Consider the following 16,192-nt stretch of genomic DNA (forward strand, 5'->3'; position numbering starts at 1 on the left):
TGACTGCGGTGTTGTTTGGGCTTATGTAGAGAGTTGTTCCATCCTTCCTTTCTCCGATGCTGATGTGCTCTGGTGAGCATGACGCATGAGTGCTGTGCTGGCTGCCTCATCAGGTCGGGTTTGTGCTTGCAGGGACTGGGAGGCAGGTGACTGCCCTCAGGCAAGATGCGTCATTGATTTTGGTGCTTAGAGAGTGTTTTTGTGATCCCTGGGAAATATTCCATCAACATTGCTAATGAAAGCTGCGCCTCACAAGAAAAAGTCTGGTTTGAATTCATCTAGACTTTCACTTCACGCTCAAGCTGTTACATTAATGCAAGTTAGCATACATTTAAACAATAGAGGATCATGATTTGGACTTAATTAAAAGTTTGATTTGTCTTCACATGCTCAGTGAATGGATAAATAGCTTAACCTCAAAGCAACTTTGACATTACTTAAAGAATGCTTAAATATGCTTAATAAAAGGGTTCTCTCCAAAACATTGCCTATGATTAAATAAATCATAATTAAAATGGGTTCATGTAGTTGACTGCTGTTTTGGTGTCTGACACACTCGGTGCTAGTACCTCCAAACTGTTATGGGGGCTCCACATATGGGTAAGAACATGTGTCCTGCCACAGTTCATTAATTTGCAAGCTAATTTTTGGAGTTGCCACATGATCGTGCCCCTGTCAGTAACTGTGTGTGTGTGTGTGTCAGGGCCGAGGCGTGCGCGGGGAGCAGAAGGAGGAGCTGGAGAACCTGCGTAAGCAGCACGACCTGCTGAAGAAGATGCTGGAGCAGCAGGAGCAGCTGCGGGCGCTGCAGGGCAGACAGGCGGCACTCCTGGCCATGCAGCAGACCGCTGAGCAGGCCATGCAGGTCATGGACGAGACCGGTGAGGAGTCCTGATGGGGATGTGGGAGAGATTTATAGATCAGTAAAGAGGGCAGTGTTGATGGGAGGGTGAAGGAGGCTGAGTGATTTACCTGCCATATAGCAAACCGTCGATACAGGCTGAATGGGCTCCATAATCCATTATGCCACAAATTAGCCTATCAGATAAGTGACGGAAGCACCGGACCTAGAGGAGGGAGGCAAAATAGCGGTAGGCTAATTCTTGCCTGCTTTAGCTGCGGCTCCTCGCCCTCGGACTGTTGCCTACCTAGCTTGTCAGGGTGTAGTGTTGCCAGATGTGCACTCAGGCTGCTCGCTGTCGAGTGATATTTGTTTTTTATTTGGGCCTCAGCCTACATATTCTGCAGATTACGACATCTTTAGGCTACTTGTTATTTTTCTGTTTTCTGATGGAAATCAAAAAACTTTCCACACATCGCTTAAATGGTCAGGAGTGGTTATCTTCGTGGGTGTATCGCATTCTGGCATTTCTAGACTGCATTAGATTTGCTAAAGCCAACACGTACCGCAAAAAAAAAAAAAACACATTAGAATGGTCATTTCAAAATTCCCCCTTAAGGTTATTGGAGAATAGAGAATGTGCCGAGTGGGAGGGAGGGATTTATAGGCCGTCACGGCTGATGGACTGTGCAGTTGTGTACAGATCAGACAAGTGAAAATGAAATGCTCAGGTGAAATGGGTAAATGGCTGGTGGGTAATGATGAGCCTTGTGGATTTATTTATATTTAAATCAAATGTGCTTTGTTTGTGTGGTGTGTGTCAGTGGTGACGGAGACCACAGGCAGTGTGTCTGGCATCAGCATCACCTCGGAGCTCAATGATGAACTGAACGACCTCATCCAGCGCTTCCACAACCAGCTCCATGACTCACAGGTAACACGTGCGTCGTGCGCGCACACTCTCAGTATGTCACATATGCAAGGCAAGTTGACATGGATACCATATTGCTGTTAAAAGCAGAATACTCATTTAACACCAAGCACAGATGCCAAAAAGCTTGCATTGTTGCTTTTTAAGGAAACATAAAGTGATGTGTACCTGCATAGTGCCATAGTGAAGACTTGATATGAAGTTATGTGGAAGGTTCTCCACTGGCATAATACTCATGTTCAAATCATGAAGTGATTTGTATTATGCGGTTCCATTTTATAAATGTGTTCCGTTTATTGTTTGGCTTGGACCCGTCACCCTCTTACTCTTAATTTCAAGCAACGATTAAATGTTGCTGACACTGCCAAACTACAAACTCTAAAGTGTTAGTCTGTGACTGCCCATTAACAGGTCTGTTCATCCCCCCCCCCCCCCCCCCCCCCCCCATCCTTCTGCACCTCCAGACTAAGGCAGTGCCTGATAACCGGCGTCAGGCGGAGAGTCTGTCCCTGTCCAGAGAGGTGTGTCGCTCCAGGGTGCCCCAGCAGTCCCACTCGCAGCCCCATAGTCCCCTCTCCCCCCGCGGGGCTTCTGCCGCCCCGGCCTCCGCCTCTGCCGGGGCCTCTGCCTCTGCCGCCACCGCCAAGCTCAGCAAGCTGCAGGACCTGCAGGACAAGAAGGAAACGATGGACAAGATCCTGCAGGAGCTGCACTCCCTCCGAGACCAGACGCTCAACAACAGCTCCTGTGAGCAGCGCCACCGCCACCTCCTCCTAATGCAGTGCATTAGGATGTTTAACTGATGTTAAACCTTATATCACATTGAGGCCTTGGTGTTATCACTTTCTGTGTGGAATAAGAATAATGTAGATTTTTTGTGTTGGAGACACAGAATCTTGAGATTATTTTTGGAGATTCAGATTTTCACTTTTTCAGTTCTAGTAATGATGAGCTTAAGTGAAAATTCTTTCTTTCTTTCGTTCTCCCTCAGGTCGGGGAGCGTCTCTCTCCTCCCAACGGGGGTTGGGTGCAGGTGTGTCGTCCGAGCGTCCCTCCGTCCTTGGCCGGGAGGCCAACGGAGCGCGTGCAGTGCGGCAGGACTCCTACCTGGAGGACACCAGCCATCCTGCTGACAAACTCAGGTACCGTTACACCGGAGCCAGCAATGAGTTACCTGACCACATGAGCTCCCTGTCACCTTGCGGACCTTGCCCTTAGGGGCCAGTGAAATGTCGTCGTTTCTCTCACTCCGAATCTCTGACCCCTAGCTGTCTCTTCTGCCATGTCTGACAGGAAGCTGAAGGAGGTGCACAAGCGCCTGAACGAGCTGCGGGAGCTGGTCCAGTACTATGAGCAGACGTCGGATATGATGGTGGACGCTGTCAACGAGAACGTCAAGGATGATGATGAGGAGACAGAGGATGGGTCGCTTTTTGAGGCAATATTCGACTCTGAGCAGGAGAATAGAGAACCCATCACAAATATCAGGTACTAGGCTCTTTCAGCTGATTTGCAGGCAAACATGCACAAACAAATTGATCTATATGGAGTGGAGCTTAAACCACTTAACTCTTCACCCTTCTACTCTTTAATAATTAACACACAAACACAAGCTCAGTTGTCAGTTTTTTGTTCAGTGGTCATTTGATCTGTTTGACTCTCTGCTGCTTAGAAACCCCCGGCACACTGCTAACTGGGTGGACATGAACAGCCTCACTAATGGGCGAGGCGCAGGTGGCAGCAACAACAGAGAGGGTCGCCTGAACACAGACTGTGAGATCAACAACCGCTCCGCCACCAACCTCAGGAGCCTCAACATCCCCTCTGTCATCGGTACTACACCGTGCAAAATAAACCTGAAATTAGTATTCCACACTCTACTTAAACATGCTTTTTTAAAAAAATAAAAATGAACTACAAATGGCGACAGAATGTGATGAAATTACCTTTTTCATATAATGGCAAAAACACCTCAGCGGTGTTGCTCAGATATCTGCTAAGGTTAACGTGCTAACCAGCTGGAGCTGCCGTTGGCCTCTCAGTACTATTTTATACCTCAAGTTGCTAGTGAGCCTCTGCAGGGCAAACGGAAGCAACGGAAACATGCCAGTCACATTGGCAGGAATGATAGATAGATAGATACTTTATTGATATTCAAGGTTAAATTCATTAAGAATGATCTTAATTGCTTACGTAATGATGCACTACCCTTAATTTCCATGGGGTGGAGAGTATATAATGATCTATAGAATCATTTATCTTGCTGGAGGCTGGTCTGGTTATAGCCCTATAGGGGGTTTCTGCAGTCTACCTCTACTTCATTTACCTCCACTTCACTTCTACATAAATGTAGACAAAAATACAGAACCATTAGAACCACCCAGGAAAACACATCTGTGAAGAAGGCATCGTGGGCTTCTCTACAAAGCAATCTCTGCAGTTGCATTTGATTTTATTCTTTGAAATGTGCTTTATTGGCAGCCATTACATACATTGCAGTCGTTACATACACTGGTGAAGAACATGCTCAATGATTTAATTGATTTGTAACCAGACTATCTACCAACCCCCTTCTTCCACTTGCCACTCAGAATGCCAATATAACAGGGACCGCCAGTTCAACGGCGTGAAGGATGACGACGAGGCTCTAGAGGAAGACGGCGCACGGCGCAGGCGCAGAGAAAGCGACGGCTCTGGGTCCAGTCGGCGGAGCAGCCTGGGTGTTGCGGATGAGGACACAGAGTTCGCCCAGAAAGTCCACCGCCTCCATACCGCTAAACAGAAGTTGCGCCAGCTTCAGGAGCTGGTAGCCATGGTGCAGGTCAGTCTTTTGGATATAAGATTTACTGAGTAACAGCTTTGGTGTTTTTATTATGTCCTTTTTAAAAAAGGAATTCCCCTACATGTTGCAGAGATTTTTGAAACTATTTTTTTATGCTATTTTTTAATTTGGTGTTTTTATTCATTCATTTAGGTGTTGTCATGAAATAAGATTGATTAATATCATGATGAGTAGCATGTTTTCTCCTTGATGCGCCAGTGTGACCATCCTGATTGTGGTGTTGTTCTGTAGAGTGATGATACGGATGCCACCACCGCCAATGAGGAGGAGGGGCTCCACCAGCAGCCCAACAACACCAGGGCTCCTGCTCCCAAAGCCAAGAGAGAGCTAGTCCTCTCTGACCAGGCCCGGTACGCTAAACCCTCCTCAGTACTAAAAGGCGTTAATGATTGTGTGTGTGTGCACACGCGTGCGTGCGTGCGTTCACATGGATGTGTTTTGTCTGCCTGGGTTGGTGGGTGGCTGTTTTTATCACAGGTTTTTCCAGGGGGTCTAACACATTTGAGGCCTTCAAAAGTTTGAAATACATGAAAATATAATGCAGTACATTTAGGTTTGTGTAGGTACTTCTACAGTCATCATTTTCATTTTTTGGAAGCTTAGGTTGTACATGTTGGGTATTGTTCTTTCTCAAAAGTACAGATTAATCACAATGTAATAAAACTTCAAAGATGCTCAAGATCCACATGTAACTGAGAACTAATATAATCTTATTTTATAATACTTGACTCTGACTTTTGAATTTTCTGTCATATATTTTGCTTGGCATGAAATCTGTCTTAGATTCATTCAAGATGGTCTTAAAGCAGTTTTTAAAATGTTTTCTTTTTAACTTGTTGAAACCTGCAGAAACCCTGTTACAAATGTGGATGGGAAGGTGGCTGTATCTCAGTTAGTAGTTTGTGTGCGTGTGTGTAGATAGATACTTTATTGATCCCCCAACGGGAAATTCAAGTGTGTGTGTTGTGTTTGATGGGCTGTGTTTGTGTTTGCTGTGGGTTGCCAGGGAGAAGCTGTATGAGGAGAAATTGAAGCAGCAGCAGCAGGAGCTGAAGCAGCTGCAGGAGGAGCGCCAACGGCTCATGGACATCCAGGGCAAGATCCAGGACCTGCAGCGGGCATGCCCAGACCTGCAGGTCAAAGAGATGTTTGAGTTCAAGCGTACACACACACACACACACACACACTCTCCTCCATGGAATGAAGAACTGCCCTGGGGGTTCATACCCTGTGTTAATCTGTAAACACACTTGAGGTGTGTAGATGCGTACAGCCTTTGCCTCACATGCATTCCAGACCACTGTTCATGTTTTTTAGCCTTAGTGGTGCGTTTCATTCTCGGCATTTGTTTTGGGTGTGAGGAATGGCTGTTTGGATTATAGGCATTCTCTTGGGTGGCTTTCCATCTTCACTCTTTTCCCATTTTCACTCTCTTCCCATTTTATGTCTCCAGTCGTCCGTGTCCAGCTCTGTGAGCGGGCCGGCTCTGAGGAAGATCCCGGCAGCAGCGTCCACCCCAGCCTGTGGGAACTCTGCTTCAGCCACCTCAACTGTCCTCAAGCCCTCCGCTGAAGCTGCCTCCGCCTCCGTCGCTGACAACGAGGTTTGTGTGTGTGTCAGACTATGTCAGTGTGTTAGGTTGCTTATGTACTCCCTACATCTTCATGACCTTGCACTTGTGTATCTAAATCACTACCTACCTGAAAAAAACATCTGATAATCAATCAGACAAACATAATTTAGATTTATCCACAGGATTTGCATCTGCAAATCTTTTTAAGTGAATAGTGTAAATAGATTGACTTTCTTTTGAAGCTGAGCCAGTGCTTTAATAAGGCCTATTCAGACACAAAGGCTTGTGCTAAATCTTGTGCTAAAAAAACAGCTCCATTCTGCCAGTCACTGCTGGTGTGAGTGGACCCTCCTAACGTTCTTCTCATGTACTGTAGTGACTGGCTCTGGCCCGGTTCAGGTGTTGCTGTCAGAGGAATTCCAGAGTCATCGTGAAATTGGGTTACGTCCTTTATTCAGCCTGTTAAAAGAGGAGTAGTGACTACACCCCCACCCCCCTTGGCTCCTGTGAGGCCGGCTAGTCAGAAGTGGGCCACTTCCTTCATTAGACGGGAGCACAGGGACGGGATGGGTGGATCGGTGGAGGTGGAGAAATGACTTCTCTCTTTAGTGTGTTCTGCTGCCACGCTGTAATTGGCTCTCAGTTGTTTACGATTGTGATTGGACTCGTTTCTCTAATCAGACTGTCCTGCGCGCTGTGCTCAAACTAACCCTTGTTTACTTCCTGTAGAGCTTGTTGTTGTGATTTGGTCCTCCCTCTTATTTTGTGCCGAGTCTGATCTCTGGGTTGTCTTGTTATCCGTCTGTGCGTGGTCTCTCCCGCCCAGCTGTGGACGGAGATGCGGCGACACCAGATCATGCGCGAGGAGTTGCGCCAGCGCAGGAAGCACCTGGAGAGCCTGATGGCAGAGCAGCAGCGCCGCAGCGTGCTCCACGACACCTCCTACAGGAGCGACGCAGCGCTCGATACGACACACCTCCCACACGCCATCAGCAGGGATGAGAGGTGAGGTGGAGGAGTAGCACGTGGGGCGGGATGGAGGGATATGGGGGGGGGGGGGGGTACTGATAAAGCAAATGCACTCACAGACTCCACTCATAAAAGGTGTGAAGGAGAGAAAAGGAGAAGGTGTGAAAGAGATATGATAGATGGAGCCAAAGAGTGTGGAAAATTGCTCTGTTCTCAAAGAGAAGGTGAGAATGTTATTCACAGAGAGAGCTGGTGGGAATGGGGGAGGGAGAATGAGTACTGTCCAGAATAGAGTGAGAGAAAATAAATGTATTCTTGATGTCATGACTGGTATTATTGGTGGGACTGTACACACTATGGTATTCATGCTTCAAGAGAGCAGAGGATGGCAGCACATAGACGCTTAGGGGCCGAGGGACGAGGAAAGGACAAGTGAGTGAACACTATAGCAGTGCTGAGACTGAGGTCTCCTCTACCCCACAGGGTGAATGTCAATCAAATAGATTTGCTAAGGGAACGAGCACAGTAAATACATGTGCTTGGCAAGTTTCCAGAGGTGTGCAGTTCTCGAGCTGTTTTTCACTTGGTCTGTAGTAGATTCTGTCATCAATCTTTCGTAACTATGAAAGAGGATTTAGTAATGTAGGATTTAGGATGTAATAAGAGGTGTGGCTGTATTTGTGCCCCTCTGCATATGGAACACCCCTAATCCTCTTTGGTCCACTCTGTCTCACTCTCTCGTCAACTCTCTGGTCTCCTCCTTGCCCTCCCCGCTGTCTCTCTCCTTCAGGACCATGGCCACGTGGGGAGGTTCCACTCCGTGCAGACTGGATGACGAAGAGGACAGCTATGCTTCAGAGGTGGAGGCTGAGGAAGAGGAGGAGGGAGAGGACTCCGGTGAAGAGTCCAGTTACACTGATGACCTGCAGGTTTACCCCAGGAAGCAACCGTCCTACAGCAGCAAGAAAAGCAGGAACAGGTCTGTAAACCAAATACCCCAATGGGTAGTGTTGAATGAGAAATCATTGATGTTTTATATTTCATTAGCAACTCTTTGTAAAGCATCCTTGGGTTTGGGAAATGCAGTATGTAAATAACCTGCTTAGAGAACATTATTATTATTATTATTATTATTATTATTATTATTAGAACACCTGTCCTATTCCCCCCCCCCCCCCCCCCCCCGTCTCTCTGGCACTCAGTCTGAAGGGCTCGGGTGGGTACCAGGGGGAGAGTGCTGGACTGAGCCAATCCAAGCAGCAGCAGCAGCAGCAGCAGGGTGAGGGCAGCAGCGGCGGGAGGCGGCAGGAGAACTTGCGCTGGGCGACGGACCTCTCATTCACCGAGGGCACGCACTACTGGCAGGAGCAGGTCAGCCAGCTGCAGAAACAACTGGACTTCAGCACCAGCATGTGCCAGACACTGCTGCAGGACCAACAGGTGGGGGCAGCAGCAGTAGCCCCTGGTGTTTTTCACTGATTCATCTGTGTACAAGGCTACTCTGTGTCTATTTTTATTTCTTATTGTGCGTATACTTTAGTGCACTCACTATATTTCCATAATTGCCCAGTCAGTGGATTTTGTGCATTGAATTGATTTTTGAGAGTGGATATCATGTTGGATCAGAATGATGCCTGGAACAGACGTTCCCTCAGTCTCGCTCTTCTCACGGTGTGTTTCTCCACATGTCCTTCAGACTCTGTCCTACATGCTGCAGACACTGATGACTGGGCCATATAACGTGTTGCCAGGAAGCATGGCCTCTCCTCAGGTGCCCCTCATCATGCACCAGCTCAACCAGTGCTACACACAGTTAGCCTGGCAGCAGAGCAACATCCAGAGGTACCCACACACGCATATAAACACAGTACTGAGGTTTTCCTTGAGCAGAACTATTCAGCTGTGTTTTGCATTGGGGAATGGTTTGGTGAATATCAATTTGCATGTTGTATAAGGTGTGTGTCTGTGTGTCTCAGGTTGAAGCAGGGTCTGAATGAGCTGCTTCGTAAACAGCAGCAGGAGCAACAGCAAACGGGGCAGCAGAAGTCTCGGGTCCAGCCAGGTTCCACGCAAGACTCCAGCACCTGCTCTCTCTCCCCCTCCATCTTCCTGCCCTATGCGCTCAACCTGCCGGGGCTCGCCCCCTGCTCCCCTGGTAGGCCGCCACAGGATGTGTACAATTTTCATACATTGGCTTCTTACCAGTTTGTAACATACACTTCAGGTGGCTTTAAACACCATGTTTTTTTTCTCTACACCTAACTAACTTATTAATTTATCATGTAAACAGACCTACTGTTCTGTACTGACCCTAGGCAGATGGGTCAGGCCCTTGAGTCGTGGATCTGCTCGAGGTTTCTTCCTACATGTATCTCCAATTCTAGGGAGTTTTTCCTCGCCCCAGTTACTCATGGGCCTTCTCTGATTGTTTAACACTCTTTATCACCCGGAGAGAAGAAATACTCTTTTCTGATTGGCGGGTGGGGTGGCTATTAATTCAGAATAACAGGACACCGTTCCATATCAATGCTTATGAATGGTAACTATAACAACCATAGTAGGACGATGGTTGCAGGCTTCGCAACAATGGAATCGACTGTAAACAAGCTAACTGTCCATGCTATTGCTGTTATAGGGCCAACGAAAGTTGTACAACAAGTTGAACTAGTGAGCTTCTTTTTAAACGGAACCGCGTGTTTCCTTTGCTTTACAGTGGCAACCAGGTGATAAGCGGGATAACGGCCTTCGAGGTGTGTCCAGTTATAAGGAATTAATGGACTCGGGCGGAGGCAACTCCGCTGCGCATCGGAGTTTTTTTGCCCCTCGTCCATTAATTCCGTATAACAGGACACCTCGGCGGCCGTTATCCCTTACGTAAAGCGCCATGAGACGTGCAATGTTTTGGCGCTCTAAAAAGTGATATTAAATTGAAATTGAACTGAACCAAATGCATGTTGGAGCGCATGCACACAAAAGGGCAGAGATGCAGATACACAAGTAGCACACACATACTTCAGACTCAGCAGTAGGCACGAACAAACAGAGCTCATCCACAGCAGCGTCTGTCTTACTTCTCTGCACAGATTCACAACTTCTTTGTAGAGCTTGGCTGTGACCTCATTCTGTTGCCATGGAAACGGTGTACTGAACAGAATTTGTGCGCAGGTCACCTTGACCTAGTTAGCAGTGACTCGCTTCCCTCGGTCAACTTATTACACGGCATGTCATTGTTCAGATCTGTTCTTGTGTTCAAGTGTTAAAGTTCACTCGTGCATCAGAAGAACATGGAATGATGGACAACTTGATTGCAAATGCTAATGCTTGTATGTGTGGACATTTACATACGTGCATTTGTAAGGCATTTTGTAGATACTTTAATCTATTAGTTAAAGCAGTCCTTTCTGTTTTGAGTATTTGTTTTAAGGTCTCCTCCTTCACCTCCTCCCAGGCTTTAACATGGCCCCCATGTTTCCTTCCGCGGGGGGCGAGTTCCCCCAGAGCCCTGCTGCGCAGGCTGGCCCCTCTCAGCAGCAACAGGACCCAAACCTCTCCATGAAGACAGAGTACATGAGCTTCCCACCACCCCTGCAGAGATCCACATTCAACAACACGGACAACCGGTACAGTGTGTGCATCTGTGCATTTCTCTGTTCCTGTTTGTGGTGGTTGGGTGTGTGTATGGTAAAGCGTAACTCTCGCCAAAATGCAACGCAATCTTTTTGTGAATGTACTAAGTCAAACTTTAGTTTAAAAGCATAGTTAGGACGGAAGCGCCACTTTTAAGATTCAGTGCGTCTCTGGTACATTCACTAAAAGACCCTAGGTTGCATTTTAGGGGCTTCTAGAGCCTTAGGGGGCTCTAGGAGGCAGAAATGCACACCAAGTCTGCTCCCCTGGAAGAGAAGCCGCTCTACCCCTGACCTCAGTTCAGGCTCAGAGACTTTATGTATGTAGGCCACAGCTAAGCCCCTTGAGAGCAGACCCATCTCTCTCTCTCTCTCTCTCTCTCTCTCTCTCTCTCTCTCTCTCTCTCTCTCTCTCTCTCTCACCCCCTCACCCCAGTTGGACTGGGACTCATTCTTGTTAACCTCTGGAGATTGTAGTGCCAGCCTCCACCCCCTCCTTCAGCTGTTGGGCTGGATTGAATGCCTGTTTCTATCCATGCCAGACAGGCTTGAGATCATTTTATTAGTTTTCTGGTCAGCTTATTTACTACAGTCGCACAAACTCTGTCACGTTTGGGTAGCAGCGGCCATTTTACTGGTACGCTAAGGGAAGATACAGTGATTACTAATGGGAACACAGTTAGCGTGAGATGGGAAGATAAGAAAACAAATGGACCATGATATGAGCAAATGTGAGCTTCACAACGATGAAATGTACAAGAACGCGTGTTACTTGAATAAAGTAAAGACCATTAAATGCAGTAGATTGGCTTCTGTTCTATAGGCTGTGCAACATTGAGTTAGCCTACTGATGTTATGAAGCTGTAACTTACTACTGCCGTAGAAACACTCATATTAAGTTGCCATACATCCACTGGGTAAACAGATATATTTATCTGTTCCTTTCCATGTTGGCCAACATTTGTGATTACATCTTGAACCTGTCAGTAGTGAAAAAAAGAGGCCTACTTTGATATGTCATGCCTACCCCATTGATTCTCTATCTGTACAGTAGCAATTCTTTGCAATTTGACAACAATCCCAAACCCATTTCTGCCTGCAAATAGTCCGACCACTATTACTAGTATTGTGAAGTAACAGAAGTATTGAAAATATTTGCATTGTATTGATCTGCCACCACTATAGATTTCAAATGCAGTTAAATGGCAATCTGTATCCAGCCTCACAGGCTTAACGGGTTTATAATCACCATGTGATTTGATTGGATATCAACCCAACATGTAAGTATTGTTATTGAGCTGTGTGTTAAAGCAGACCAGATGTAAATGTCGGGCCCTGCAGTGATTACCTGCTCCACTGAACTCCAGTGCTGACATGAAGTGGGTCACTAGCTCAGATGTGACTGCTGTTTCTCTCTCCCACCACCCTGTCACACTGGGTGGGATCAGTCATGTCTGTAAGTTCTGCTGAAAACGATCAGATGTAGCACACCATTCATGTCTACTACTTCAGCTATCTGCCAGTGTCATTCCGTTTTTATATGTTGCTTGTACAGTCGTACGTACACATGTTTCCGATAGCTATGCAAAGTAGAAGTCCTTGAATTCCAGATTGTGAAGTAAAATTAAACAGAAGTATCAGAGATGACTCCAGTCTCTGACAATCACCTGTTCATAGTCTTGACTGTTTGTCTACCTCTACAGGGACATTGCCAGTCTGTTGTTATGTTAATTCACCATCAAGCCAACAGGTGGCTCTGGTCACCTTCTACCGTGTTTCATGGAAATGTATCTGAAAGAAGAAATTTCAAACCCTTGTTCCACTGTGCTGAATGTGTCCCTCTTACTGATGTGCAGGTTGGCACCTTGCATGGCAGCCCCTGCCATCGGTGCATTTGTGTGTGTGGGGGGGAAATCTGAAGCATAGAATTGTAAAGCGCTTTGAGTGCCCAGAGGAATGGAAAAGCGCTATATAAATGCAGTCCATCTACCATCACAATTTGCAAACAAATCCCATTGGGGGCATGGGGTAGTCACTTCTGTCCTTTCCTCTCTTTCCGTGTGCCGGTTCCCCTCAGGCCTCAGGCAGACAGCAGCCTGACGGACCCTCAGAGCCCCGGCTGGCTGAACAGCTCCCACGGCCCCCAGCAGCAGCAGCAGCATGCTCCGCCCCCCGGCTCAGGGGCGCGACTCCCCCAGACGCAGCGCCCGCCGCTGCAGCAGCAACAGTCCTACACCCCGTCTTCGTCGCCTGTCGCGCCCAGACTGCTCCGGGCGCGCTGCTACCAGCAGCAAGACTCGCAGGAGTCCCTGAGCAGCATGCCCGACCCGGGGGACCCCACCACAGTCACCAGGACCTACCGGCCTGGCAGGAAGGCCTCCGCTCAGGCCAGCCTGGCCTCGCGTGACAAAACGCCCAACGCCAAGACCCGACGAAGGAGGGGCAAGGGAAAACATGCAGGTGTGTGTGTGTGTGTGTGTGTGGCAAAAACGGCACAATTTAAGATATTGATTTTATGAGATTTTTCTTTCAAGCTGGTGACTTTGTCATAGGTGGTGCTTGAGCTATTAAATAGACAAATAAAATCCTAAATCTTTCCTCTGGTCCCAGGTGTAGAGAGCGACAGTGTGTCCAGCACAGCAGACTATTTCCAGGGGAGGGAGAGGGGCAGAGCCCCCCAGGCCCAGCCCAGAGGCCACAACCAGAGTCTACTGGACAAACTCACCCAGGAGAAGCTGGACAGCAAGACCAAGAGCAGCAAGCCCAACGACGTGTCATCAGGTCAGCCAGAACACACACAAGCACAGAATAGGCCGCATCTGTAGAACCAGAGAGGACTAAAAATGGTTCCCATTAAAGCATAGTCTGTTCCAGACAGAATGTACTCTATACAAATATAGAGTACATTAACCCATGTAGATGAGGCTTTCGGTTGGATGTTCCATCATTCTATTACTGTAAAGCTAACTATGAGATGTGAGATGTGATTTGAGATGCCATTTGAGCCAAAAGCATCAAGGTGTCCATGGCAGCAAGTGTTGTTAGAAACTCTTACAGACAAGAGTTTACTAATGTGTGTTGGAGAGAAGGAGAGAAAAAATAAATGTTTTTACTGTACAAGGAACACCATGGTCATGGAATAAGACATAGCTAGAATTGGCTTCTGCAGATGTCCCTGTTTCTCATCATGCACAAACGCAGGCCTGAATGCAGGGTTCTGTACATGTCCCATACATCATGTGTTTGCATTAGAATTCATGCTGTCATCACAAGCTGTATAGAATTACTGCACGTACCGCACCCTGGTTGTACATGCATGTCTACTAAAGGTTGCAGTTGCAAGGAGGAACCCAAATTCTGACTTGGCGTGTTTTAATGGTCATGTGCGTGGTTGATGTAAGTCCATTGTACATACACACATCCACTTACTGGATGTATTCTAAGTGTTTTCTTATTTGCATTGTGCAAATAAAGATGCATTGTGTTTCAAGCTGTAAGTGGACTAAAAGACAGGCACCAAAGGCTATTCAAGTAGGAATTGTAATTCTGACAAGCATTTGAAGGCAGCATTAGACCATTTTAAGTCTGGGCAAAGCCTCGCCAAACGAAACGAAACAAAGCAAAATTCCTAACACGTTACTGTCTCGTTTGTGATGAGCTAGTTCAAAGTACATTTTGTCTGGCAGTAATTAGTAATCATATATATTCCCTGAATAACATCCTGCCAAGAGTCTATTTTATTTTTTGGTTTTGATATTTGTTGTTGTGCTCCTCACAGCGTATGCTTGGAGAACACCCTTCCTCTCTAACAGAATTGCATGCACTGAAGCTCCAGGTAACCACTTTTGCACCCCCGCATGTCTAAGAGACCCCCCCCCCCCCCCACCGCCCTCACCCATCCCAATTCTCCTCAACCATCCCAATTCTCCTCAACCATCCCTCTGTTGGCTAACATTCTCTTTTTCTCTAACAAGGCTGTCTGTTATGGGTAGAACGTTTTTCATTAATGAGGCACGCCATGCACAAGACGTCCTCCTCCGTCCTGGTTGATGTGTCACGTCGTCGTCATGGCTCTTTCACGTGTGATGGTGCTGTAGCTTGTCTCTCACTGGCTCTTTCAGACTAGATTGGTGGGAATGGCAGCTGCTGCTGTCTTTGATCTGAGTGGTACTTTGACCGTTTTTTCCCTCTAATAATACTTTTAGAGTTTTGCTGCTGACATCTGTGCATGTTTGGTTCTGCCTCTGTACCACATTACCTGGCCAAAAATGACCAACCAGGATCCTTTACAGCAGGTGCCAAGAACTTTTTGACTGAAAGGAACTGCTGCCTGTTACTTTAGGAGGCTGTCCAAAATTATTCGAGGCAACTGACTCCTCTGTTTTGTGTGTTTACCGGCTCAGAACACAAAATGGCACACTTAATTGAGACTTCAGATTATATACTTGACCAGTTATTGTATACATAATATGTACTATTGAACTGCTTGGACCTCTATAATCATTGCAAGAATGACATTTGAAAATGATTTTGCACGATGATCGTTTCTCTTTGGTGGGTTGCTGATGCGTACTCTGACTGCCCCTTCTACGTTTCCTTCTCCGTATCCCCCTTGTACCCCGTAGTGGTAAAGCTGTCCTTGCATTGTTGATTTGAGCATCCGTGTCTCCCCCTCTGTGCTTCAGATGCTAGCAGTGATTTCTCGCTGTTCGAAGCTCTGAGGGAGACCATCTACTCTGAGGTGGCTACCCTCATCTCCCAGAACGAGTCGCGCCCACACTTCCTCATTGAGCTTTTCCACGAGTTGCAGCTTCTCAATTCTGACTACCTTCGCCAGAGGGCCCTCTACTCATTACAGGTATGGTGAGGAGCAGACAGTAGCTGTTCTATTCAATGCAAAATGTCTATATCTGTACAGAATGCACCAATGCCATTTTTGACACCACATCAGAGCGTTTATTTGTTCTGTTGATATTTGTAGGTAATTTCTGAATGTTAAAACATTAAAATCCTACACATAGTCCCCTTTTAAGATATTCACTCCCTAGTTCTCCAGTGTAAAATAGAAACGTCTGTTCTGTCTGATCTGCAATCTGTGATGCTGCTGACCTCCAGGACATCGTGACCAGGCACCTGACTGAGAAGAACGTGGCCGAGGACCAGGCTTCCTCCTTGGGGCCGGCGGTGTGGGTTGGGGGCTCCCAGTCTGAGCTCACCCCCAGTGAGAGTCTGGTCACCAGTGATGCGGTAAACACTCACTCCTCACTTCCTCTTTCTTTTGCTTCCATTTCCTCCCTTGCTTTTTGCGTCTCGTCAGTTGATGGATATCTGATAGTCAGCTGAACTCTGGGATTGGTAATAGGCACGAGTGGTGGTATGTGTGCATGGTCGAGGAAGATGAATAGAGAAA

At 47.1% G+C, this 16,192-nt stretch overlaps 1 protein-coding gene across 8 annotated transcripts in view; it reads left to right on the plus strand.

Moving 5' to 3' along the window:
- pcm1 (pericentriolar material 1) overlaps positions 1 to 16,192 on the plus strand; it is a 29,872-nt gene that overhangs the window by 8,494 nt on the left and 5,186 nt on the right. For 7 of the 8 annotated variants that reach the window (XM_042102553.1, XM_042102546.1, XM_042102550.1 and 4 more), the window contains 21 exons: positions 704 to 881; positions 1,666 to 1,775; positions 2,237 to 2,519; positions 2,764 to 2,914; positions 3,066 to 3,260; positions 3,445 to 3,605; positions 4,364 to 4,593; positions 4,846 to 4,964; positions 5,621 to 5,750; positions 6,068 to 6,217; positions 7,014 to 7,192; positions 7,947 to 8,135; positions 8,359 to 8,596; positions 8,853 to 8,998; positions 9,133 to 9,311; positions 10,605 to 10,776; positions 12,860 to 13,242; positions 13,393 to 13,563; positions 14,561 to 14,617; positions 15,468 to 15,640; positions 15,898 to 16,029. In XM_042102553.1, coding sequence (XP_041958487.1) covers positions 704 to 881; positions 1,666 to 1,775; positions 2,237 to 2,519; positions 2,764 to 2,914; positions 3,066 to 3,260; positions 3,445 to 3,605; positions 4,364 to 4,593; positions 4,846 to 4,964; positions 5,621 to 5,750; positions 6,068 to 6,217; positions 7,014 to 7,192; positions 7,947 to 8,135; positions 8,359 to 8,596; positions 8,853 to 8,998; positions 9,133 to 9,311; positions 10,605 to 10,776; positions 12,860 to 13,242; positions 13,393 to 13,563; positions 14,561 to 14,617; positions 15,468 to 15,640; positions 15,898 to 16,029 — 3,726 coding nt within the window. The remainder of the gene's footprint in view (positions 1 to 703; positions 882 to 1,665; positions 1,776 to 2,236; positions 2,520 to 2,763; positions 2,915 to 3,065; positions 3,261 to 3,444; positions 3,606 to 4,363; positions 4,594 to 4,845; positions 4,965 to 5,620; positions 5,751 to 6,067; positions 6,218 to 7,013; positions 7,193 to 7,946; positions 8,136 to 8,358; positions 8,597 to 8,852; positions 8,999 to 9,132; positions 9,312 to 10,604; positions 10,777 to 12,859; positions 13,243 to 13,392; positions 13,564 to 14,560; positions 14,618 to 15,467; positions 15,641 to 15,897; positions 16,030 to 16,192) is intronic. The other variant, XM_042102551.1, reaches the window with a different exon arrangement.

This window comes from Alosa sapidissima, chromosome 1 (genome assembly GCF_018492685.1).
Source record: "Alosa sapidissima isolate fAloSap1 chromosome 1, fAloSap1.pri, whole genome shotgun sequence".
Taxonomy (NCBI): domain Eukaryota; kingdom Metazoa; phylum Chordata; class Actinopteri; order Clupeiformes; family Clupeidae; genus Alosa; species Alosa sapidissima.